This window comes from Brachionichthys hirsutus, chromosome 2 (assembly GCF_040956055.1).
Source record: "Brachionichthys hirsutus isolate HB-005 chromosome 2, CSIRO-AGI_Bhir_v1, whole genome shotgun sequence".
NCBI classification, from domain to species: domain Eukaryota; kingdom Metazoa; phylum Chordata; class Actinopteri; order Lophiiformes; family Brachionichthyidae; genus Brachionichthys; species Brachionichthys hirsutus.
Window position 1 is genome coordinate 1,855,916 of NC_090898.1, and position 25,612 is coordinate 1,881,527.

Genomic DNA, 25,612 nt, shown 5'->3' on the forward strand with positions numbered 1-25,612 from the left:
GAAAAAAACAGAACAAGCAACATATTTTATTTTTTTTGTAAAATTATTAAAATTTTGTAAGTTATAAAATGTTTCCACTTAAAAAGGTTTTTATAAAGTACTGAAAAGAGAATATGCCTCGTCGGTCGTCTGTATCGATTCTTACAGTGTTGATCAAAGACACGGTCGTCAATAAGACGCATTTGTGTGAGCGTTACCAAACAAGGTTAATAAATAGATCGCTTCAAATAAATAAACCTCAGTAGCATAAATGGCAATAAGTTAAAATGTAAAAGTTCACAAACTTAAATAATTCATATAGAACGATAATAACTATTGAAATGAAGTGCAATTTCTATGTCGATAAATACTATTGATATGACAAACTCAATCTGAGACGTGTGCACGCTGTCCGTCTCACGACCCGGCTCGAGTGGGTTGTCCCACACCGTCCCCGGAGCCGGCTCGAGTGGGTTGTCCCACACTGTCCCCGGCTCGAGTGGGTTGTCCCACAGCGTCCCCGGACCCGGCTCGAGTGGGTTGTCCCACACCGTCCCCGGCTCAAGTGGGTTGTCCCACAGCGCCCCGGACCCGTCCCCGGACCCGGCTTGAGTGGGTTGTCCCACACCGTCCCCGGACCCGTCTCGAGTGGGTTGTCCCACACCGTACCCGGACCTGGCTCGAGTGGGTTGTCCCACACCGTCCCTGGACCCGTCCCCGGACCCGGCTCGAGTGGGTTGTCCCACACCGTCCCCGGACCCGTCTCATGACCCGGCTCGAGTGGGTTGTCCCACACCGTCCCCGGCTCAAGTGGGTTGTCCCACAGCGTCCCCGGACCCGTCTCGAGTGGGTTGTCCCACACCGTCCCCGGACCCGTCTCGAGTGGGTTATTACTGCACTGACAGCAGCGATCCCACAGAGCACGCCACACGCGGAACGCACACGCCTGCCGCAGCTCCTGCGTGCCGTCCCGCGTTCGCGTCCCTCCCCACAAACAGTTAATGACACAGACGAGACAACAGGTAAACACGTCCCACATGGAGCCCCAGATTCCGTCTTTAGTAGCATCGTCCGTCTTGTCCATCCCTCCTGGATGAAATCCGTCCGTCCTCCCGATCCCAGCAGCAGCACGGTGTGGATTTTGGTCCACGTCATTTGTCTTCAAGCGCAGCGCTCCCTGGGTTGTTGTTGTGTTGTTGTTGTTGTTGTTTAAGTCGCCATTTATTTAAAAAACCTGAATTCCCTTTTTGTTTCTTTAAATTATATTTTGATATATTGTGTTGAGCATTTCAACAGCTCTCCTTCATCTCCCTGACACCTGGCTCCCCTGTGTGTGTGTGTGTGTGTGTGTGTGTGTGTGTGTGTGTGTGCGCCGAGCCTCAGACTTTGATGCCCTTCACAGCCTTGTTGATGCTCTCCAGCAGAGCCTTGTTCTCCGGGCTCTGGCAGCAGTCCTTGTTGGTGTACATGTCGGTCAGCGTGTTTACATAGCTGTCGAAGTTCTGCTCAGTGATTGGCTCCTGTTGTGGTACAAACAACAACAACCAGTCTGGACTGAGAAGCAGGCAAACAGTGGCTGTGTGCCGGTTAAAGCGGGACATGGAGTGTGTGAGTGTGTGAGTGTGTGTGTGTGTGTGTGCGTGGACGGTGACTCACCATGTGTGGCAGCCGTATGTTAGCCAGGCTGCGGATCAGCGCGCGGCTGAGACCCGACAGCTCCGTGAACAGAACCTGGTTCTGCTCCTCAATCATCTTGTTCTCGTGCTCAATGCTCTTCAGGTTCTTTTCCATGGACGAGATCTGCAACGCAGCAGCAGCAGCACATCTTCAACCGGCGCGCTTTAGGGCCCGATCACATTGAAGTAAAGAAATGTAGCGTGTATTTGACATAAAACCTCCCTACAAATGGAGACGGGTTCAATCCCGTCTTTTATTCCCACTGATCAACTTGCTTGGGATTGGCAGCAACCTTTCATGCGATATCTTTGGAACTCATTTGCATTAATGGAAGTAGGTTCGTCTTTCAAAGAGGGACGGTGTAGCGCAGACAAAACACTCCAACAGAAACACGTTAGCAGCTTGAAGCTAGTAGCGCGAGTACGTCTGCGCTGTGGAAGTATTCTGAAGTGGAGTACAAAAACCTGCAGATTGAGCTGCTGTTCATTTTATTTTACATATTCGTATTAAATATTTCCTGTTACACTATCCAAGTCCAAAGTGAAAAAAGTATTTTATTTATGACCTAAATGTTCGACCTATGCCACAGAAGTGCTCTGTTTAGCGTTAAATGTTGAAATAAGAGGAATAGACAAAAAAATAAGGGACATCCTGGATCCGTTTCTTCACTCTTCCTTGTTTATTTTTTTATGTATTATAGAAGTATCGGATCGGGACTCGGTACCGGTTCAAAATCAAATGACTCGGGGGCAAAAAAACCTGATCGGGACGTCCCTAAATGAAATGACAAGGCCGCCTAACTGGGAAAGGCTCCGGCGTCTCGTAGGGTGAAATGTTTGAATTTCGATCCTTGTCTCGGGCGTCTTCGGCTCCAGAAGTGGATCTGTGGGTCTCTGCACGAGATGCGGCTCGGCGGAGTGTCGCTACGTTGCTATGTCGAGCTGACGGGGGTTGACTGAACACTCGGCTGAAGCTGCTGGCTGCTCAGAGATCACATTATTCACACAGCAAGCTGCGTCTTCACGGTCGGCTTCACGCTGCACTAACACTCCGCCAGAGTTCCACACAAAGGCTGGACGCCGCTGATACTTTCATTCATCCGCCAGCCTTCTGAATAATCTGCATGAATGATGTTTCAGAGCTCTTCAATAGCGCCGGTCTCTAAGCACTCACACTGAACCTGGACTGTGTGTGTGTGTGTGTGTGTGCATAGATAGAAGCACACACACCTGAGTCTGCAGGTTGACCATGTCCGCCTCCATTTCATTGTTGGACTCGTTGAGGTCGTTTATCTCTCTGTTGAGCTGCTTGATTTCGTCATCGTTGTCCAAAACTAAAGGAAGTAATATAATGTACTTAAAAGCAATTCTTCTGCACATCTGCATTTACTGGCTGACATACAAATACATTGACCGATCTTACCGTCACTGGCTCTGAACTTGGTGCTCAGGAACTCCTCGACGGGGAACTTGGCCTTCTTTTTGGCGTACAACGCTCTGGGGCATCCTGAGAGGCTGGAGAAGCAGGCAGGAGGATCACGGAACCGTTTCGACCTCCAGTGACGGTCCACAGTTCAATCTGACTATTTCTCCATCTGTCTCCTTGACCCCATCCAACAAAGACTTAAGAGCTCAGCACTGGTCAAAGCTAAAACATTAGCTTCTAATTATACTTCTCTTATTAGATATTATTATTAGCTCGTATTAGGTCATTAGATCTTAGTGCTGCATTGGACGAAGGTTTGGATATTTAACTGTAATTAAAGGAATTGCACAAGTTGGCATCAGACATTTATCGGAGCGCGTTAATCCTGAGGTTCCTCAGGGCTCTGTGCTTGGACCAATATTGTTCACTGTATTTTTGTTCCCACTTGCTAATATCGTCAAGTAAGTATATTGATGATACAAATACATAAAGGGCACTTGCATTTTCATTGGACCATGTGGCCCTCTGCTGACCATGTAACGCTGAAATTAATCCTGTATATTTATTTTAAGAACAGGAATTCCCTATCCATCTCCTTGACTCGTCTCCGACCTGCCATTCTCTCTCTCTCTCTCTTTCTCTCTCTCTCAACCCAGCCGGCCAGACAGATGGCCGTCCACCATGAGCCTAGGTTCTGTCCAAGGTTTCTGCCCGTTAAAGGGAAGTTTTTCCTTGCCTCCGTTGCTCTTGTGGGTCAAGTTGGGTTCTGTGTTTCCCTGCAGGTCTTTCCCTGCTAATCCTGTAAAGTGCCTTGAGATGACTTTATGTTGTGATCTGGCGCTATATAAATAAACTGAATTGAATTGAATTGAATATGCCAGATTAAGAAAGAAGGCCGTTAGACTCATGTGACTTTAAAGAAATAGTTTAAAAAGAAACATTATGTCAAAACCTATATTTATACGGCTGTGAAGCTAGCACCATCAGACAGTTAGCATGGGGCCACACCCAGAGGGCTAGGCCAGAAACAGGACTATACCCAGAGGGCTAGGCCAGAAACAGGACTATACCCAGAGGGCTGGGCCAGAAACAGGACTATACCCAGAGGGCTGGGCCAGAAACAGGACTATACCCAGAGGGCTGGGCCAGAAACAGGACTATACCCAGAGGGCTGGGCCAGAAACAGGACTATACCCAGAGGGCTGGGCCAGAAACAGGACTATACCCAGAGGGCTAGGCCAGAAACAGGACTATACCCAGAGGGCTAGGCCAGAAACAGGACTATACCCAGAGGGCTGGGCCAGAAACATGAATATACCCAGAGGGCTGGGCCAGAAACAGGACTATACCCAGAGGGCTAGGCCAGAAACAGGACTATACCCAGAGGGCTGGGCCAGAAACAGGACTATACCCAGAGGGCTGGGCCAGAAACAGGACTATACCCAGAGGGCTGGGCCAGAAACAGGACTATACCCAGAGGGCTAGGCCAGAAACAGGACTATACCCAGAGGGCTGGGCCAGAAACATGAATATACCCAGAGGGCTGGGCCAGAAACAGGACTATACCCAGAGGGCTAGGCCAGAAACAGGACTATACCCAGAGGGCTGGGCCAGAAACAGGACTATACCCAGAGGGCTGGGCCAGAAACAGGACTATACCCAGAGGGCTGGGCCAGAAACAGGACTATACCCAGAGGGCTGGGCCAGAAACAGGACTATACCCAGAGGGCTCGGCCAGAAACAGGACTCAATTGTATTTTAGGACTTTCAGTATGATGGTATGTCTGCCCATACAGAGGCAGGCCCAAGTCTGAAACAACAGTTGGAATCTTTGAGATACGTATATTTCTTTAATCCACTCTTATGTTGTGACTGTTGGAAATGTAAAACAGTTACATAAAAAACAGAGTTTAATACTCTGTCAAACCAATGAGAAACATGACACAATATGTTTGGGTTCATCCAGGTGCCTCATCCCTAAGGTAAGTTATGATCAGAGTCATTAAAAGAGAAATAAACACGCTACCTGCGGTGCGTAAGGAAGCTGCCATTTGCGTGTCCGGAGCCATCACAACCTGGGGTGGGACAAGCAGGCCCCTCTGTCTTGAAGGCCTTCCAGTTGAAGGGCGTACCATTCAGGAGGCCCTCCTTCTGTCTGCGGGCCGCCAGCGGACAGCCGTAGGCACTCCGGTGAGTGGCGTACTTCCCACTGATGTGACCCAGGCTGTCGCAGCCCGGCACCGGGCACCTGCAGGGAGCAGAGCACAGAAGGGAAATGGCAGCATGAGGGCTGTGCAGCAGGCAAGGGAGGGGCGCTGAAGAGACGGTGCATGGGGTAAACGAGAGAATCTAGAAATGCTGCAAACGGTAGCGACAGGACTTAGGACTTTCAACGGAAACAAGACCGCAAGGGCTTTTTTGAAATGCTCCTCTTAGACAGGATGTTTGACTTTATTTGTACTGTAATACATGCTACTGTGCGACTGTACTTGTACTCTAACATTCTATCTAATAAATATATTCATCATCATCATCATCAGCTGATAAGATTGATGCTACATGCTTTCTCTACTGGGCCAAATTTCGTTCATGACGTCTGTATTTAACACATCATTGAAGCAATTATTGATGTTTTATTGTGCAAATGAAATCTGACTCTTCTGTATCTCATGTATTCACAGCCTAACCTACGGTATGATGCTCTACAATGAGCTGCAGTCAGAATCAGTACCTCCAGTAAGGGTTTGATTGTTTGATTCAATCATGGGGGGGGGGGGCATATACTGCTGCATATCATTCCCTCTCTCTCTTTCCTTTTTACTGTATTTAACTTTTACCGTCAGTCTCGCTAAAAGCAGACATTATGGCTTTCTGAGCAGTACGAACTTTAAAAGCTCGGAGTCCTCCTGGTTGTCCTTGGTAGGAGTTTTAATTCCACTTTTCTTGGCACGTGGGCACCCAGAGATACTGAAAACAGAAAGTATGGAGTTGATAACATAGGGTTGAGAAATGGTCTGTGGTTGCTTAATAAAGGGAGAGAACAAGATAAGGAAGAATAAGCTGATAGTCCAAATTACAAACCAAACTCGACTCAAACGCCCAACATGGCCGAAATTAGGATATTGGTGTGGTAACATGTAAACCTGTGATTCCTGTCTAATTCTAACATGAACTGTCACTAGGCCTCTCTGACTCGCTGTCTTTGTGTGTGCGAGTGCGTAAGTGTTTAGTGTAATTGTGCCTTTTGGTCGTTACCTTCTGTGGGAGGCGTAGTTTCCCGTGATGTGGCCTGAGCCGTCACATCCTGGAGTCGGGCATCTGGGAAAGGGCAGAGCGATATTTAACACCAGAACACACGGCCAGCAGAAAGCGTGACACTGGGCCGGAGGGGAACGCTACAACACGGATGAGGAAATGGTTCAGCTGACAGGTCATCCTTCCTTGCTTTGTCTTTGAATAACGTTCCTGCGTCTGTCTATAATTGATCATGAAAGGTCTCAAATGGTCAATTTAGGCCGAAGGCTGAATAGTCATCAACGTTCAAGGCTGGATTAAACTGATTGGATCAAATTGTCGCCCTCATTGGGAAGGCATAACACTTTGCATCTAGGTACAGTGGAACCTCAGTTCTCGAACAAATAAACAGAATTTAAAATGCCTCGGAAGGAGCCGAGGCGAAACAAAGACACGTGGACGAAGGCGGAGTCTACCCGAGGAGGGTCAGGTTGAGTCGACCTTTGTTCTCTTTAGCTCGCTTTGTTCTCTTTAGCTCTTAGTCATGGATCCAAAGAAAGGCAGCAGTAAGACGCCTGGCAAAGAAAAGAGGAAAGCAGTGCGAACAACCGTCGAATTAAAGGAGGAAATTATCGACAGATATGAAAATGGCATCCGTGTTGTAGGGAAGTTCCATAGAACCGGAAGAGGGTTGAGATTTAGAAAAACACTAACAGTGTCTGGAATCTTGCTGCAGTACGGGATGGCGAAATCAACGATTTCGACTTCTGAAGAAATCTGAGCTACAGAGAGTGAAAAGGAATAAAACCCAGGAGGACAGTTATTTCATTTAATGGAGGAGGACTCCCTTTCAAAGGAATAACCCCTCCCCCTTCCTCCGGTCCCTTCCCCTCCCTCCCGACCCCGCAGCCAAAGCAGGATGTAAAGGATACAGAATTGGATTAAATTAACTTTGTTATGTTTTAGTTTTTCATACTATTTACACTTTTACGTGTTTTCTGTTGTTTAGATATACGTAGTTACACATTATTATACCTGTAGGCGTGTAAATGGACATTTATCTGCTGCGTAGGAACGGATTCACATTACATTATTGCTTATGGGAAATATAGTTTCGGTTTTTGAATAATTAATTTGTTCTGTATTATTATTCGAGAACCGAGCTTCCACTGTAGATTTTTCTTGAGCAAACGAAAACCCAGAGATATTAAACAGTATTAATGTCGTATCGCCGAACAATGTTCTCGACCTTCTATAGTCTCCCTCATGTCAGATTTTTGCTACTGCTAATGCTAGCTCAGCTCATTTCTAGGTGAACAGCTTCTATCGAGGCTTTGACTGACAGTCACATCATTCACAGCGGTCTCCCCCTAAAAAGTAATACAATTAAAAACTTTATTGATGAACACGATGAATAAAACAGATAAACATTAAAAATAAGTAAATATACACAGAGGCTGCTAGCTTGTCTCACAATGCTAGCTCAGCGTTTTCTCCGATAACGTAAGATCCAGATGTTCAATGATTAAAACCATCTATCCATCCAGCCACCATCTAAAAGGTCACAGTGGTGACAACCTAAAAATGGGAGGATGCTGCACAAATTTGATGCAAGCTACACAACTACAGTTTCAATTCACATTTCGATGAATTGATTGAAATGAAAGCAACAATCGTCCAAGCCAGAAACAGGCGCCATGACAGACACCGAGGCAGCAGCCAGCAACAACAGACGTGCTAATGTGCTAATGTGCTAATGTAAAACAGAGGACTCTGGGTTTGTCAGTGGCAGCGAGAAGACAGTGGAAGTGTAGCGCAGACATACTTGAGTTCAGGGGTGTGGGCCGCCATGAGGGACCGAAGACTCTTATCAGCAAGAGGACACCCAGACAGACTGAGAGAAAGGAGAAAGAGCAGAAGAAGAGATGGAAGAAAAAGGAGGCCAAGAAGGGGAGTGAAAGGAGAGGAGAAAGAATTGAGAGAAGGGAAATAAAGAATGCAAGATATACCAAGGTCATTTAGGAGGAAGAGGATAGACGGCAGGAGGTCAGTTACTGATTGATGTCTAAGTCAATGGGGCGTGGCTCCTGGTCCCACCGCACCATAATACTACCTCTGGAATGTCAGCATCAAATCAAGTATTTCACTTAGTGCTGGGAGTTCCACTTTGTGTGATCTCATTCTAACGCGATCTAGTGTTACACGTAGAGCGTCTACCTAGAGCAGGCATGGGCAAACCCAGGCCCGGGGGCCATATGCGGCCCGTTGGTCTTTTTAATCCGGCCCGCCAAACTTGTCCAAATTATATCATTCAATAAAATTGTATTATAATTAAACCTCATTCATTTGACCTAATCCCTGTAATGCTACCTGTAAAAGGCCAAATCCTTTAATGAAATGGCTTTCATTTGTCATTTATACTAGCTCACACAAATACTTCATCCATCTGTTCTCGGTCCGGCCCCTTTGTCAAATTTTAGAACCTATTGTGGCCCGCGAGTCAAAATGTTTGCCCACCCCTGACCTAGAGTCTCTGCTATCGTCTCCATTTGTCCTACCTGCGATGGGATGCGTAGTTTCCTGTGATGTGACCACTGCCATCACAGCCTGGCGTCGGGCACCTGAACAGGGCGAAGCAAGGGGTGAAGAACTGGAGAGCGGAGGGTGAATAAATCACAAGGACCCTGACTCCATTTAAAGACATGGATGTTTGTTAGCCTAGACTAGGCTAACGCTAACCCTAGGCTAGTAGCAGCACTCTATGGACAGCACCGTCTATCGCTCCGAGGGTTTGGTTCAGGATGATTTAATAAGTACTCTTACTCTTGCATTGAGTCATTCAGGGTCACCAGAGATTTGATTCTAAAAACTGCAGTAGAGATGTTAACGTTCCTCTGAGGATCAATCAAAGACAGGGCGGATCTACCGTAAGATGAAAGAGACACATCCATCCTTTTATATGGATGGAAGACAGACAGCTGCTCTTAGCAACAGCCAATCCCTAATTACATCTAAAGTCTTAATGTTGGACGCCATTTAGGCTCATTATAAAGTCACGTCTTCAACAAGAAATGGCTGCATGTGGTTCACCTGCTCTTTTTGTGTTAATCTTATTGTATATTTATAACCGATGCAAGGCAGAGGTTATGTTATCGCCGGTGTTTGGTATTAAGCCCATTCAGTTTATCAAATATACAAGACAAATCAGGGTCTCGCGACCCCCACTTTGGGAAGCCCTGATCTGCATGTAATTTGAGAACCATCACCAGGTGAGTCTTGTGACCAGAGCAAAGCTTCTACCTGGGCACAGACATGGCCGCTGCACGCAGGTGTGGCTGCAGATCCGTTACTTACGAAAGCAGCTCCTTCTTGCTGTCCTTGGGTTGGAACTTGACCTTGAAGCTTGGGGTAGTGACCTCTCCAGGGTATTTCCTCTCCTCCAGACAGTCCTGCATCATGTCACAGTCCTCGGGGTCAGATGAGATGAACAACTGGCCCGTGTGGTCCATCTGAAGAAGAACCAGACGAACCCACGTGCTGTTAAATCCTCTTTCATCGCCGTCGTTCTCAGATGAGTCTGACTGAAGTTCTCTAGCAGTAGCTTGTGTATCTGTGTACAAGTGAATAAACTTTGCAAACCGCCATGTGTCTCTATTCTCGTCTTTTTTATTCTTTTGTAGACAAGTGATGCAAAGTGTCCTCATGAAAAATGTAAATGCAAAACCCTTTATACTTCTTTTGAAAAAGTTCAAAGGAAGAAATTACCATAAGCCAAAGTCAGGATGGTGCAATGCACCTGACACACCACCAATGTTTCAACAGCGGCAAAGAAAACATAAATGGAGGGAGGGAGGACAAGGGGACAGGAAACAAGGCAAGGGGGATGAGAGGGAGATAAAGTGATGTAAACAAGAGTGTCTAATTCAAAAAGCTGGGGGGGTTTGTTTGTTGTTATTTATGTCGCATTACTTCCTCTGTACAATGAACAGGGGGCGGAGCACGTTCTGCGCGTACACGTGTCCGACTGCTCTGACCTCGTCTGGCTCCTCCTCCCTTTGGCGGTGGGGCTTGGTGTAATCCAGCGGTCCGTCCCACTCCTCCTGCTTGTAGGAGTGTGGGCTTGGTGATGTCATTCCGTTGCTTCCGCTGTGAAGGAGTGAGGAGTACGAGGACAACGAAGGGTCTGGGGACCGAACGCCGGGGCTGGCACCGGAGACACTGCCCTCTTGTTTAATGGCCTTCTTCATACTCAGGTCCAGAGTGCCATTCTCGTCCACCTCAATGTCCATTTCCTGGACAGAAGACAGAAGAAAGTCAGGTCTGAACTCCAAATGTTTCTGTGAAGCCTGTAGTTAAGTGTCAAAACCCGTACAGCAAATTAAAATCAATAGACAACCCGTCTGCAAGGTGCACAGCAAACCTCCCAGCCGCTAGGCCACCATTTTGCTACCATTAGCGAGGTAGCATCAGGAGCTGTTCAGCTAGCTAAAACAGGCAGGGGATAACAGTAATGATTCTTGTGAAGGTGAAATCCATCCATCCCTCTTCCACCGCTTATCCAGGACCGGGTCAACAGTCTCAGCAGGGGCTTCCAAACTTCCTGTCCCCAGAGACCTCCTCCAGGCCAGCTGAGAGACAGTCTGTCCAGTGTGTCCTAGGTCTTCCCAAAGGCCTCCTCTCGGTGAGACGTGCCCAGAACACTTGTACTTTCAGTCATGACCCAAAGCTCAAGACCAAAGGTGAGAGGAGGAACGTAGACTGACAGGTACATCGAGAGCTTCTCCTTTCAGCTCAGCTCCTCCTTCACCGATATAACGACTGCATCTGCTGCACCGATCCGTCTGTCAACCTCACACTCCATCCTTCCCTCACTCCTGAACAAGAACCCAGGATACTTGAACTCCTCCACTTGAGGCAAAGACTCCCCACCGACCCGGAGAGGGCAGACAAACCACCTTTTTTCATGACCTCGGATTTGGAGGTAGTGAAGGTATTATTTCACTAAAAAAAGACTTGGTTAAAGACCATTAACGTAGTCTCCTCTTTGAAACATTAGGCTTAGGGCCGGGGCCAGGGTTAGGACAGGGGTGGGCAAACTCTTTGACTCGCGGGCCACAATGGGTGCCAAAATTTGACCGGGCTAGAAACAGGTGGCTGGACTGTTTGTGTGAACCAATATAAATGACATGTAAAAGCGATTACAGGAAAGGATTTGGCCTTTTACATGTAGCATTACAGAGAAAACGTCAAATGAATTATATTAGAATGTTATTTAATTACATAATTTGGACAACTTCGGTGGGCTGGATTAAGCGGGCTAGGGGTTAAGGGTTCGGGTTTGGAACTAGGGGTTAGGGCAGACATGGGCAAACCCAGGCCCGGGGGCCATATGCGGCCCGTTGGTCTTTTTAATCCGGCCCGCCGAACTTGTCCAAATTATATCATTAAATAAAATTGCATTATAATTAAACCTCATTCATTTGACCTTTTCCCTGTAATGCTGCCTGTAAAAGGCCAAATCCTTTAATGCAATAGCTTTCATGTGTCATTTATATTCGCTCACACAAATACTCCATCCATCTGTGCTTGGTCCGGCCCCTCTGTCAAATTTTAGAACCTATTGTGGCCCGCGAGTCAAAAAGTTTGCCCACCCCTGGGTTAGGGGTAGGAGCTAAGGGTTAAGGGTTCAGGTTAGGAGCTAGGGGTTAGGGGTTAAGGGTTCTGGTTAGGAGCTAGGGCCGGGGTTAGGGGTTCGGGTTAGTGTCCGGGGTTAGGGGCTAGGTTATGCAGTCATACAGCAGTTTCTGCCTTCTTAAGGTGATTGGATGTGAGTTCAGAACATTCCCTTCCATCGCTGTAGCACACTAGTAAAGACGTCTAATGTACTCTGTAAATATGAGCACCAACAGCACGGTTCATTGGTTCATCTCGATTATAGTGCTGGCAGCTTGCCAGAAACAAACGGGCCATGTTTTCAGCATTCATCTAAAATGGCGCTCGTGTGGGCTGGTCAAGGGCCAGAAAAATCAAAGGGTTGCGAAAAACTGGGAACAGTTCCCAGAACCGTCCCTGGTTGATGAGCTCAGTGTTCCAGCGTTTCTGTATTGGATTTCAACACTGACTTGAGATCAGTCTGCGGTTGATCTGCTGTGTAATAGTGTGTGCTGAGCTGCTCCTGAATCAGTGCCTCGCCAAGCAACACCTTGCTCTGCTCTGCTGCCAGATGCGTTAATCTGCGCTTTCTATCTTCCTAAAACCGCGTCAGGAAATTGAAAAATGATGAAGAAGTCACTTTGTCTCCTCGGTGAGGCAGAAGGGTTTAAAGAAAATCACAATACGGGGCAAAGCGTTGCTCTAATTACATCTCAGACAGAGCGATACAGAGGAGAGGGACAACTGGTGAGTTTTGAGGAAGAGAGAGAGTAAAAAGAGATGCGAAAAGAAAAAAGGACGAGCAGCGGGGGTGGAAGAAGAGAGTGAGAGATTCGTCCGGCAGATAATGAAAAAGGGTTACCTGGTGGAAAAGTAATCCAGGCCCTGGCAGCCAGCCATATTCAATAACAACATGAAAAGTGTGTGGGATGGAGGGATGAAAGAGGACGAGAGAGGTGATGCAACTGCATCTCAACACCGTCCTGATGCTGGAAGCCAATGTCTCCTGATGATAAATTCATGCAGCGATGATGGGGGGAGTGAGGAGAGGAGAGGAGAGAGGACGCCATTCTGTGTTTATCTACCCAGCAATCAGATAATAAATGTGAAGGACAGGCGGATGGAGGGACACCTCCCCACTGGTCCATCCGCAGCCTACGACAAACAGGCGCATCATCCTCTGAGTTAGCGGATGCCCGTCGCCATGGCAGCGCCTAGAGAAAGGCAGCGAGGGTGCGGCTACCTTGTCCGGGGCTTTGGTGCTCAGGTTCGCGGGTTTCTCCCAGCAGCGTGTGGACAGGTTCAGGATGGCGGTGGCAGCCATGTGAGCAGCCTCAGCATCGTGGGCGTAGTCGTAGGGATGGCTTTTACCGTAGCTGTGGAGGCTGAGGCTGGGCGACGGAGACTTAGCTGCAGGAGGACACAACGTCACCTTCGGACCAGGCCATCGTGAAAAAGAACAATTCTGCGTATCGTCTTTTTGTTCTTGAGAGATGAGTAAATCAGTAGCAAAGTCTTTATGCGAAGCTAATATAAGCTAAGCTAAGCTAAACTAAGATAACGAAGCTAAGCTAAGCTAACCGCCGCTAGCCCGTGCTTGTTCCATGGATAGACATTCCCGCCCCAGACCCACGGACCCCCGCTCGTACTTTTGAAGGCTTTGGGTGACGCGCCGCTGGGGGGCATCTTTGGAGCAAGCATGCGCTTCCCGAAAACCTGGGCGTCGAAGCTCGCATAATCGAAGGACACCTTGGAGTACTTCTCCAGCTCCTTAGCCAGGTTGGCACGGGGCGTGGCGGGCGCCATGTTGGGCCTGTAGCTGCCGTAGTGGGGCACCTCTAGCTGCTTCACAAAGCACATGGGCCTGGGGGGGGGGGGGGGGGGGGGCAGGAAATGACAAGACATCAGGGAAATACAATACAGTCAGTGGCGAGAGATTGCAAATAAAGGAGGATGGATCCGATAAAGAGCCACAGAAATCAATAGGAGAGAAAAAAGAGCGAGCGACTACAAGAGGGCGGTAGAGCGACAGACAGAGGGGCAACGGGGCACTTAGCAGGAGGGCAGCAGGATTAAAAGCGCTCTTATCAGCCGAGGGCGCATTTACATTCTGTACAGCGTGGAATTTATGAGCTCTCAGCTCTCTCGTTTTCCTGGAGAGCCCGGGCCTTTGTCAGACCCGTTGGCATAAATTCACTGATATGTCGGGGGGGTGGGGGGGGGGCAGAAACCAAGGAGGCAGGGGGTGAGGGCCAAGAGGCAGGAAGGAGAGGAGACCCTTCCCCATCGTGTCTTTGCTCCTCCCCCCCCCCCCCCCCCCCCCCGTGGTTCGTGCAGGGTGGCCTGGGTTCCATGGTTCTATTGATCTATTGATCATGTGCAGGAGAATCAAAGCAAGCCGCATTATTCGGTTCTCATTCTCGCTTCCTCTGACCGCTGATCAGGGATTCCTCAAGCAGAGCAAGTCTTTCTCCGATCCCCTTGCAATGCCCCCCGAAACTCGCATAATTAGCTTATCAGCTGCATTACTAGTTAAAACACCAACGAGGAAGAGAGCCGAGTCGTCACTGTCTGGTTGCTGTTAATGAGCATGACCGGATGGAGAGATGAATGGAGGTAAAGAGACGGTAACGGAGGTCTGGACCGGGCGGGGTTTGGCTCGCCCACCTTAGCACTCTGTCGTTGGGACTCCCTTTCAGCTCGCCGCCCGGCTGGGCGGGGTGAGGCTTATCGTGGCCCTTCGACAGCTTCTCTGCAGCAGCGATGGGGCATCCAGAAAGACTGGGGGGGGGGGGGGGGGGGGGGGGAGAAGGAATCTGAATTCCAAGTGGCCCACAATGCAACAGAGACAAGGGTTCTGCAGAGAACCTGTGCTGGTGCGTGTTTGCGCACCTGCGGTGTGTGTTGCGGTTGCTGTTCACATGTCCCTGACCGGTGCAGCCAGGGGTCGGACACTTCAGGACGTTCTCATGCATGGCTAGAACTGGGGAGAGAGCGCACACACACACACACACACACGCACACACACACACACACACACACACGCACACACACGCACACACACACACAGAGTTAGAGGCTGCGTTCAAACATTCAAGGGAGGGAGGATGTCCCGTCAGCAGACATAAGAGGAGATTCGACCAAAACCTGCCTGCGGTCAGACGACCCGGCTATGTGAAGGACACGTTCTGGTATTCACGTAGAACACATGTCAAACTCAAGGCCCGGGGGCCAAATGTGGCCCTCCAAGTCATTTTTTGTGGCCCCGGTAGCTGTGTGCAGACATGTGTTTTTGTAAAATGCTGCATCTCACACATGTTCTTAACAGCCCACGTTTGTTGGATGTTCTGCAGTTCTGCCTCTCTCAACTGTGACAAAAGAGTTTTGAACAAAGTTAATGCCATAACTTGTGTTTGATGATATTTATCTATCTTTCTTATTTAATATCATTTACTTGAATAAGTTTGATTATTGATCGATGGAGTACTGTGGTTTTCTTAACCTGATCAATTGAAAGGATTTATGTTATAATAACAGCAATAATCTATACATATATTTTTAAAACTATACAATTGAATATGCAATGTTTGTAACTTAAGTATTGAACTGATCAAACGAAAACATTCAGCAACACGTCAATAACAATAGCAACACGCTGCAGTCAGGAAATCAATAATCTGCTGGAGGCGACTATTGAAAGTTATTTGAACTTTTTTGTTGTTGTTGTTGACCCCGGCGACATATGGATCAGGATCAGCACTGGATCCATATGTAGCCGGCTACATATGAATCCAGTGCTGATCCTGAAAGTGACGTCTTTTCCGCAGCATTGACTCGGGGAATGTTCTTTATCTTTCCCACTTCGGTTGGTTTTTTTGGTTTTGCTTTGATTTAGTATCGATTATCTTTGTTCCTGCGTGATGATTGCATTTGAATGGAACTTTTCCACATTATTAAATGTGTTAATTTATTCCCATCACAAACTTTGGTTCATACTTGTGATTGTTCTCATTTACAGTCTGGCTTTATCTCTAACAATTTTTAAGTTACAACCTTTTAAAAAAGTGATATCAACTCTTTAGATGGCGGCTAAAGAGTTAAATAAATAAATAGTTAATCGCCGATCAGCAGGACGCTGAGGAGGGACAAGCTGGACGACGTCTCCCAGACCATCGTCAAATAGTGATCGGACCCGTGAACGTGCTGGGAAGCCTGAAGACAACTCACTCTCCGGGGGGATCCTGTCCTTGTGTGGACAGCCTGACAGGCTGCGGTGGTGGGGGTAAAGACCAGTCACATGACCCGTCCCATCACACCCCGGGGTGGGACATTTGATTTCCCTCTTCTCTGGCCTGCTGCCCTCTGGATATAGGACAGGCAGAGAGGAGAGGGCAGGTGAGAAAAAGAGGAGGACGGTGGGGGGGGGGGGGTTAATGCCGTCAGACAGTCTGCTTGGCTAAGCATGAAATGTAGACATATTTCAGACAGCTGTAAGAAAGCATCTCGTCTGTGTCCTCTCCTCCTCGTGTCCTACGCTCCTCGTGTCCTACGCTCCTCTCATGTCCTACGCTCCTCGTGTCCTACGCTCCTCATGTCCTACGCTCCTCTGAAGTCCTACGCTCCTCGTGTTCTACGCTCCTCTCATGTCCTACGCTCCTCCTCATGTCCTACGCTCCTCTCATGTCCTACGCTCCTCCTCATGTCCTACGCTCCTCTCATGTCCTACGCTCCTCGTGTCCTACGCTCCTCATGTCCTACGCTCCTCTGAAGTCCTACGCTCCTCGTGTTCTACGCTCCTCTCATGTCCTACGCTCCTCGTGTCCTTTGCTCCTCATGTCCTACGCTCCTCTGAAGTCCTACGCTCCTCGTGTCCTACGCTCCTCTCATGTCCTACGCTCCTCTCATGTCCTACGCTCCTCCTCATGTCCTACGCTCCTCGTGTCCTTTGCTCCTCGTGTCCTTTGCTCCTCGTGTCCTATGCTCCTCGTGTCCTTTGCTCCTCGTGTCCTACGCTCCTCGTGTCCTTCGCTCCTCTCATGCCCAACGCTCCTCATGTCCTACGCTCCTCATGTCCTACGCTCCTCGTGTCCTACGCTCCTCTCATCTCCTACTCCTGCATGCCTGGGACATCTCATGCTACCTCGTCCCACCTGCTATGGTTCAGCTCCTAGACATATGAAACAGGCATCAGGAGGAGCTGCTGTGATTTAGGCGAGGAGAGGAGAGAGGAGCAGGAGGCGGGGGCGACGCTCTACTGGCCTTATTGAATGCTAACGAGACATGCGTCTCCTAATTAGTGTTGAACAGGACAGGAGCGTCACCACGGGAGGGGCAGGGGCCAAGGAGAGGGCGTGTAATCGTGCTCCTGCTGCACCGCGAGGAGCAACACAAGCGGGAGACACGCCGCCGCCGGGGGACACTCTGCGTGTCGTCCTCTCGTTTTCACTGACTGCCTACAAGCGCTTCGTCTCTGCTCTTCGAGGGACTCTATTGATGTGGGACACTCGGTCCCCGTCCCAGTGGAACTCAGCGACTCCTCGCTCTTCAACCAGAACGCCGTTCATTTGAGGAGTTCTGAAAGGAAACCGAGGGAAGCTGGAAGAAGCCGCCTAAAGAGACTGTCCCTGCTTCTACGTCCCACGCTGTCCCACCTTCTACGTCTCACGCTGTCCCATCTTCTACGTCTCCTCACGCTGTCCCATCTTCTACGTCTCACGCTGTCCCACCTTCTACGTCTCCTCACGCTGTCCCACCTTCTACGTCTCCTCACGCTGTCCTACCTTCTACGTCTCCTCGCGCTGTCCCACCTTCTACGTCTCCTCGCGCTGTCCCACCTTCTACGTCTCCTCGCGTTGTCCCACCTTCTACGTCTCCTCATGCTGTCCTACCTTCTACGTCTCCTCGCGCTGTCCCACCTTCTACGTCTCCTCGCGCTGTCCCACCTTCTACGTCTCCTCGCGCTGTTCCACCTTCTACGTTTCCTCGCGTTGTCCCACCTTCTACGTCTCCTCACGCTGTCCCACCTTCTACATCTCCTCGCACTGTCCCACCTTCTACGTCTCCTCGCGCTGTCCCACCTTCTACGTCTCCTCACGCTGTCCTACATTCTACGTCTCCTCGGGCTGTCCTACCTTCTACGTCTCCTCGCGCTGTCCTACCTTCTACGTCTCCTCGCGCTGTCCTACCTTGTACGACTCCTCGCGCTGTCCTACCTTCTACGTCTCCTCGCGCTGTCCTACCTTGTACGACTCCTCGCGCTGTCCCACCTTCTACGTCTCCTCACGCTGTCCTACCTTCTACGTCTCCTCGCGCTGTCCTACCTTCTACGTCTCCTCGCGCTGTCCTACATTCTACGTCTCCTTGCGCTGTCCTACCTTTGCTGAAGTAGCTCTTGCGGAGCGCGTCCAGGTGCCTGGGTCTGTCGTCCACGGTAACGTATCGCTGGCGGTGCCTGTCCGGGCCACAGAGCAGCTCTCTGGGCCCGGCTGGCTTGACCTGCTCTGCCTTCAGGGCGATTGCTTGTTCCAGCAGGCCCAGGTTCCCTCGGGTTATGTCAAACACCTCGGACTCGCCCGCCAGAGGGGAACCATGTGAAAGACTGTCGTCGTCGTCGTGCTCATCATCGCCGTCCAAGTAATCAAAGTCCCTCTCGTCGGACTTATCTGAGTGCACCTCGATGATGTCAGGAGACTCTGAGGACGAGGCTTTGTGGATCTTGTAGTTCTCAGCCGTGATGTCGGGAAGGTAGTCTTGAAGTGGACTGGCCCCGGGGGAGCGGTAGCTTCGAGGAGGACTGGCCCCGGGGGAGCGGCAGCTTAGAGGAGGACTGGCCCGGTAGCTCTGAAGCGGTGGACTTCCAGGGGGGCCGTAGGGCTCCAGAGTCCTGACTCCGTGGCCGTGGGTTTCCTGAGCGGTGGCGGTGCTGGTGATTGTACAGATGGACGTTGGCACCTCTGAAATGGAGAGAATGTGTATCACCTCCCTGCATTCTTTCTCCTCATCCTCTTTGTCTTCGGCTGAAGTGTTCTGCTGTGCTGGTGCTGCCATCTCCTCCTCCTCCTTCTCCTCCTCCTCCTCCTCCTCATTAACTTTGATCTGTTCGTGGTGGACATCTTCAGGCAGATGTGGACGGCTCTCCTGGACAACGAGGTCGCTCCTTTTGAGGCGTTCTCCTTGCCCGTCCTCCTCAGCTAGCACCTTCTGAGAAGCAGGTGACTCTGAGCCTTGACTTCTGAGGGACAATCTCTCCTCCTCTTCCTCGCTAGCATCAGGCTGCTGGGTAGCCGCGCTTGGACAGCCGTTGCTGGACACTCGTCCCAGATGGAGGAGAGAGCTGGCGACTTCTTCGGCAGCAGGTGGCGCCGCTCTGAGCTCAGGCTCAATGATCACACACTCTTCCTCTGTGGAAACACGGGTGAAGAGGTCAGAAAGCAAGACGACAGCATGGAAACAGCAGGTGGGGGCGGGGTCTCAGTCGGGTGGGGGTAAACCACAGAGCGCAAAAACGAAGACGCGACCGGACTGGGGTGTGAAGACGCTTCAGAGGCCGCGGGAAACATTCAAACCTCGACATTTACCCCCCAAAGAAACTCGGATGACTAATTATCCAGGCCAACAGACTAACTCATGAGACACTCAGTCCTGCTTCAGGACGTCCTCCCCATTGAGGACGGAGCCTCATCTGACATTTCAAAAATATCTACCTTCATCGGCTCCCTTCCTCTCCTCCTCTTCCTTCTGTTCCTCCGTCCGTCCATTTGTCTGTTCAGCCTCGGTCAGCTCCTCCTCCTCCTCCTCCTTGGACTCTCCTGCGTCCTCGTCCTTGTCTCCGTCGCCCTCAGCTTCGCTACTGGCGTCGCTTTCTGCACTGAAACCCTCGTCCAGGGCGAGTTTCAGGGGGTGGGCCTTCCTCTTGGAGGCGGGTCCCTGTGCGTCGGCGTCCTGCTCCACCTCTGCTTCTTCCAGGCGCCGCTTCCTGGCGATGGGACAGCCCAGAACGCTAAGAAGACACGACAGAGAGGACAGGACGGCGTGAAGACCAAAGAGGTCCCATTTAAACGCCAGCATCTCCTCCTGTCGGCGGCGTCGAGCAGTGCATGTTCATGCCTGGGGGGGGCGCCATGCTCGCTCACTCAGACTTCACAACCAATCTCAGCCAATCGAGTGGAACGTTTCATGAACACGAGGCATGGAGAGGCAGCAGAGGGTGAAATGCAATAAAGCCCCCCCCCCCCCCTCACCTGGGGGACGCTGAGCGACAACGAGGGCTGATCTATGAACAAAGCTAATATCTGGCCCAATAAGGGGGGGGGGTCACAGGTCGGCGAGCTGCCCCCAGTCCTGGAGGATCCAGCGGGAAGAACGGCAGCGGCTGCTCTATGCTGCAAATGTTAGCTCTATATCCGGGGGGGGTGTCCCCGGGGGGGGGGGGTCCCTCCAGCACCAGCTAGTCAAAACGACACGATTAAAGTTTCCATCTGATCAAACGACTAAATGTCTCGGCGCTGCAGGAGGACAAGAGACAGAGGACGGACGGACAGACAGGGGCCGGGCTCCAGGCCCCCCTACCTTCTGTGGCGTGAGTATCTCCCACTGATGTGGCCGCCGCCATCGCATCCGGGGGTGGGGCAGCTGGATGAGACGGGGGCAGGTTAGAGACATTAGAGGGACATTTTGCTGCCTCAGCACAAGCAATGAAAGAGACGTCATGCAAAGACACATGCTGGACACGCGTGTGTGTGTCCCCTCCGTCTCTGGAGCAGACACACACAAAAAAGGAGACATCAAGACGGGCGGGACATAACATCGTGTGTCCTACATCCTGTGTGTGTCCCCTCCGTCTCTGGAGCAGACACACACAATGAAGGAAACATCAAGACGGGCGGGACATAACATCGTGTGTCCTACATCCTGTGTGTGTCCCCTCCGTCTCTGGAGCAGACACACACAATGAAGGAGACATCAAGACGGGCGGGACATAACATCGTGTGTCCTGCATCCTGTTGGTGTGAGTGGTAGGGATAATGTCCCCCGCCCTCCTCGCCATCATCATCAGCAGCAGCCCCCCCCCTCGGATTCGGCTTGCTATGACCCCTCAGGACAACGCAGCTCCATTCTCATAGACCCCCCCCCCCCCCCCCCCATCAGCAGCTGCCCTTTATTACTCCAGTTATCCTCATTATTAATTCCACTTATTAAAATAATTCTCCATTTAGGTTTTAAATGAGGCGCTAATCCAACACCCAATGTTTGGAGAGAAAGGGGGGGGGGGGGGGGGGTCGAATAATTTAGACGGAGGCAGAGGAAGGAGGACAATGGGCTCGGGGGCGCCGGCGAGCGGCTGCACGGCCGGAGGGAGCGAGGAGGAGAAACCCACAGCGGCGGCGAAAGGAGCGTGAAAGACAACGTCATGAAAGATGGAGGCGTGTCCTTACCTCAGCTCTTGTCCAATCAGCTCAATAGGAACTGAGAGAAGGGGAGGGGGGAGGGGGGGGAGAACAAAGGTGAGCGATTGTTCAGAACAGCGGTCCGCTAGAAGAAGCCACGAGGTTCTCCTCATGGAGGAACACAGGAAGGTCAGGAGGAGAAAACACACACTCTGTCCCACACTGTCCCACACTGTCCCACACTGTCCCACACTGTCCCAAACTGTCCCACACTGTCCCACACTGTCCCACGCTGTACCACACTGTCCCAAACTGTCCCACACTGTCCCACACTGTCCCACACTGTCCCCCCTTCGTGTCCCGATCTGAGCCCGTGAGAGGAGACACACTGGTCCACTGTCCAGCAGCAGAAGGACATGAAGGTAGACCTCCTGTCCGCTAGCGGACGTCCTCTGACATCGTCCCCCGGCTTCGTGGTGAGATCAGCGCCGCCGCCTGCGCCAGTCAGCGGATAATGGACACACGCAAGCTAGGTCAGCTAAGTCGCTGTGCTAACTCGATTCATTGTTGCACTTCGGTAATCATCACCTTCATCAGTGGAAAACAGCCTGTGCTTGTGGGACGACTGCACGCACACACACACACACACACACGCACACACACACACACACGCACACACGCACACACACACACACACACACACACACACACGCACACACACACACACACACACGCACGCACGCACACACACACACACACACACGCACACACACACGCACAAGCACACACACGCACACACGCACACACACGCACACACGGACACACACACGCACACGCACACACGCACACACACACACACACACACACACACACACACCAGCGTGCGTGTCTCAGCCTCAGTTTCTCCGCCTTTCATCATGCAGCTGAATGAATGGACACGGCTCCCTGCGCTCCGAACGCCCCGTCAACTGTTGTTCTGCTGTCTCAACATCAAACAAACAAACATGAAGACAGACACGCCGCACCGGAGCTAGAAGCTACTGCACATGCACGTGAGTCCAGAACGGTTGTAACAGGTGTCTGATTCCTACTTCCTGTCTCCACGTCAGACACCCTGCTGTCTTTGTAGTATTCCTTGGATGTGTAGAATTCACATCAGTATTCACATTTAGTCTAGAACACAGTAAAGTAAATATCCAGCGCCGATGAATGATCCAACATGAGGGCGGGCTCTGCTGACCTCGGGTTCGAGGTCACGCTTCCTGCCTGGGCGTGCTAATGTGGGCGCCCCGTGATGGCGGCACCAGACAAACACTCACCTCTGATTCCCTTTGACCGAGTGCGAGTTCGCTGGTCGTCGCCCTCCACGCTCATCTGGGAGGAGCAGAGAGGAGAAAGACAAAAGGTCAGTGTCCGTCCTCCCTGCTAGCAGGACAGGCCGTCCCCTCTGGAACATCTCTCCGCTAACGGAGACCGTCGTACCTGTGGCTGTCCCTCACCCTCCCGACCACGCCAACGGGGCCGCCATCGCTCAAAGCAGAAAACACACCCTGCAGTCTAAAGCTCCCACTGTCCTTTCAACTTCCTGCACCTGAACGCAACACGTTAACTTCCTGCACCTGAACGCAACACGCTGCAGACAGCCAGGACACGACCCAGAGCGGCAAACAGGAGGAGAACACGGACCGCTAAAAACAGGAGGAGAACACGGGCCGCTAAACAGGAGGAGAACACGGGCCGCTACAAATAGGAGGAGAACACGGGCCGCTAAACAGGAGAACACGGGCCGCTACACAGGAGGAGAACACGGGCCGCTACAAATAGGAGAACACGGGCCGCTAAACAGGAGGAGAACACGGGCCGCTACAAACAGGAGGAGAACATGAGCCGCTAAAAGCTACCATAACAGCCCTTTAACAAGACGTGTGTGGGAGGCAGAAGAGTTAACACCTGCTCTTTTGTTGCTTAAAAGCAGAGCTAGGCCTTACTGACACATACACACACACACACACACACACACACACACACGCACACACACACACACACACACACACACGCACACGCACACACGCACACACACACCTCCCGGTGCTGTTTCGACACTGAGGCCGATGAGGCTTTGATTACTGGAAATTTGTTTTTTATCACGGATCCTCCCTTTTCTCTCACTTCCTCCCTCCTATACACACAAGTTGCCGCCTCCTCCTCCTCCTCCTCCTCCTCCTCCTCCTCGCTCTTTGCCCAGGCTGCTTCGTTGCTCCTCTGCGGACGAGTTGGCAGCGCCACAGTGAGATTCAGACATGGGGGTCGTGCCCCCCCCCCCCCCCCCCCTCTATTTGGCAGCGCCCCCTTCCTGCTCATGAAAAGGAGGATGAGAGGGAGGAGAAGACGATAAAGTGCACTCTTGTTGTTGTTGGGGCATGTTTTTTTTATCCTTCATTAGCATCGAGTGTTTGGCTGGAGGTACAGGTGCAGTTCCAAGCCCCTCCCTCCTGTGTGGGTCTCTCTCTCCCTCTCTCGCCCTCTCCCCGTGTTCATTCAGTCGTGCAACAAGTGTCAGCGTTGTGTCTCTCCTGAAGGACGTAGATCGCCACTAGAGGGCGTGGACCTGATGAAGAGGGGGCGGTGCTTCCAGTACTCGGGTCCAGTCCGGGCGGTGCTGGAGTCGCTGAGGCGGAGCGGTAATGCTGAAGCCCACCTCCTCCTTACATCGACGGGCGGATACATCAGAACCCGGCCTGAATGGACTCCCTCTTGCTTTCATGTGTCACCATAGTAACGCACATTTACATGGATACACACCTCTTTTTTCTGTCCTTTTTTTCTCCTGCTCATTAAAGTTGTATGAAGCCAAAGAGGCAGCGGCTGAATCGAAACGCAGCCCGGCAGCATTCACCCGACTTCCAGCCCGGCAGCATTCACCCGACTTCCAGCCCGGCAGCATTCACCCGACTTCCAGCCCGGCAGCATTCACCGACTTTCAGCTGGGCAGCATTCACCCGACTTCCAGCCCGGCAGCATTCACCCGACTTTCAGCTGGGCAGCATTCACCCGACTTTCAGCTGGGCAGCATTCACCTGACTTCCAGCCCGGCAGCATTCACCAGACTTCCAGCCCGGCAGCATTCACCCGACTTTCAGCTGGGCAGCATTCACCCGACTTCCAGCCCGGCAGCATTCACCCGACTTTCAGCTGGGCAGCATTCACCCGACTTTCAGCTGGGCAGCATTCACCTGACTTCCAGCCCGGCAGCATTCACCCGACTTCCAGCCCGGCAGCATTCACCCGACTTCCAGCCTCATTGTGGAACATCTGGAACTAATACCTTGTTTAAAGTCCCTGACTGGTGCTGGTCGGTGGGCCTGGGCGGTACCAGCACCGGTACCAGCACCGGAGGGGGGGGGGGGGGGGGGGGGTCTTGGGGTTTAACTAGTGTGATATATGGTTTAGAGCAGCAGCAGAAAAAGAATAAAAGGGAGGAGGAGGAGGAGGAGGAAGGTTGATCAGTCGGGTCCTTCTATGTGCAGGCGGGTTCGGGCTCGGCGCTGCTTTCTGACGGTTTCATGTAAATGATGTCTGGGGGCGATGACTTCAGAGAGAAGGTCAGCCTTCATCTCCTGGTGCACATAAACGACGAGGAGAGGACAGGAGAGGACAGGAGAGGGGAGGACAGGGGAGGAGAGGAGAGGAGAGGAGAGGGGAGGACAGGGGAGGAGAGGAGAGGAGAGGAGAGGAGAGGGGAGGACAGGGGAGGACAGGGGAGGAGAGGAGAGGACAGGACAGGACAAAACAGGACAGGAGAGGACAGGAGAGGAGAGGACAGGACAGGACAGGACAGGACAGGAGAGGAGAGGAGAGGAGAGGAGAGGAGAGGACAGGGGAGGAGAGGAGAGGACAGGAAAGGAAAGGACAGGGGAGGAGAGGAGAGGACAGGAGAGGAGTGGAGAGGAGAGGAGAGGAGAGGAGAGGAGAGGAGAGGAGAGGACAGGGGAGGAGAGGAGAGGACAGGAAAGGACAGGGGAGGAGAGGAGAGGACAGGAGAGGACAGGGGAGAAGAGGAGAAGACAGGAGAGGAGAGGACAGGACAGGACAGGACAGGACAGGAGACCAAAAACCTCTGCGTGGTTCTGTCGGCCTCCATGTTGGACCGCTGCATGGCGACTCCCCTCCATGTTTCATTTTAATAATTCACACAAGGCAGGGCGGGGCAACGAGGAAGGAGGAGGGGAGACAGCATGCGTCCCACTTTATATGCAGGA

At 51.4% G+C, this 25,612-nt stretch overlaps 1 protein-coding gene across 1 annotated transcript in view; it reads right to left on the bottom strand.

Annotated features, from left to right (window-relative positions):
- Positions 1 to 1,358: 1,358 nt before the first annotated feature.
- The window catches only part of myt1b (myelin transcription factor 1b), a 34,993-nt gene continuing 10,739 nt past the window's right edge, over positions 1,359 to 25,612 (bottom strand). The window contains exons 3-23 of the mRNA XM_068753492.1: positions 22,673 to 22,727; positions 21,402 to 21,432; positions 20,536 to 20,598; positions 19,671 to 19,966; positions 18,342 to 19,367; positions 16,195 to 16,329; positions 14,860 to 14,950; positions 14,635 to 14,748; positions 13,614 to 13,831; positions 13,211 to 13,389; positions 10,350 to 10,607; positions 9,670 to 9,824; positions 8,874 to 8,936; positions 8,141 to 8,209; positions 6,337 to 6,399; positions 5,968 to 6,048; positions 5,108 to 5,329; positions 3,079 to 3,170; positions 2,886 to 2,989; positions 1,636 to 1,779; positions 1,359 to 1,499 (exon numbers count right to left, since the gene is read on the bottom strand). Of these exons, the coding sequence (XP_068609593.1) occupies positions 1,359 to 1,499; positions 1,636 to 1,779; positions 2,886 to 2,989; positions 3,079 to 3,170; positions 5,108 to 5,329; positions 5,968 to 6,048; positions 6,337 to 6,399; positions 8,141 to 8,209; positions 8,874 to 8,936; positions 9,670 to 9,824; positions 10,350 to 10,607; positions 13,211 to 13,389; positions 13,614 to 13,831; positions 14,635 to 14,748; positions 14,860 to 14,950; positions 16,195 to 16,329; positions 18,342 to 19,367; positions 19,671 to 19,966; positions 20,536 to 20,598; positions 21,402 to 21,432; positions 22,673 to 22,727 (3,600 nt within the window). The remainder of the gene's footprint in view (positions 1,500 to 1,635; positions 1,780 to 2,885; positions 2,990 to 3,078; positions 3,171 to 5,107; positions 5,330 to 5,967; positions 6,049 to 6,336; positions 6,400 to 8,140; positions 8,210 to 8,873; positions 8,937 to 9,669; positions 9,825 to 10,349; positions 10,608 to 13,210; positions 13,390 to 13,613; positions 13,832 to 14,634; positions 14,749 to 14,859; positions 14,951 to 16,194; positions 16,330 to 18,341; positions 19,368 to 19,670; positions 19,967 to 20,535; positions 20,599 to 21,401; positions 21,433 to 22,672; positions 22,728 to 25,612) is intronic.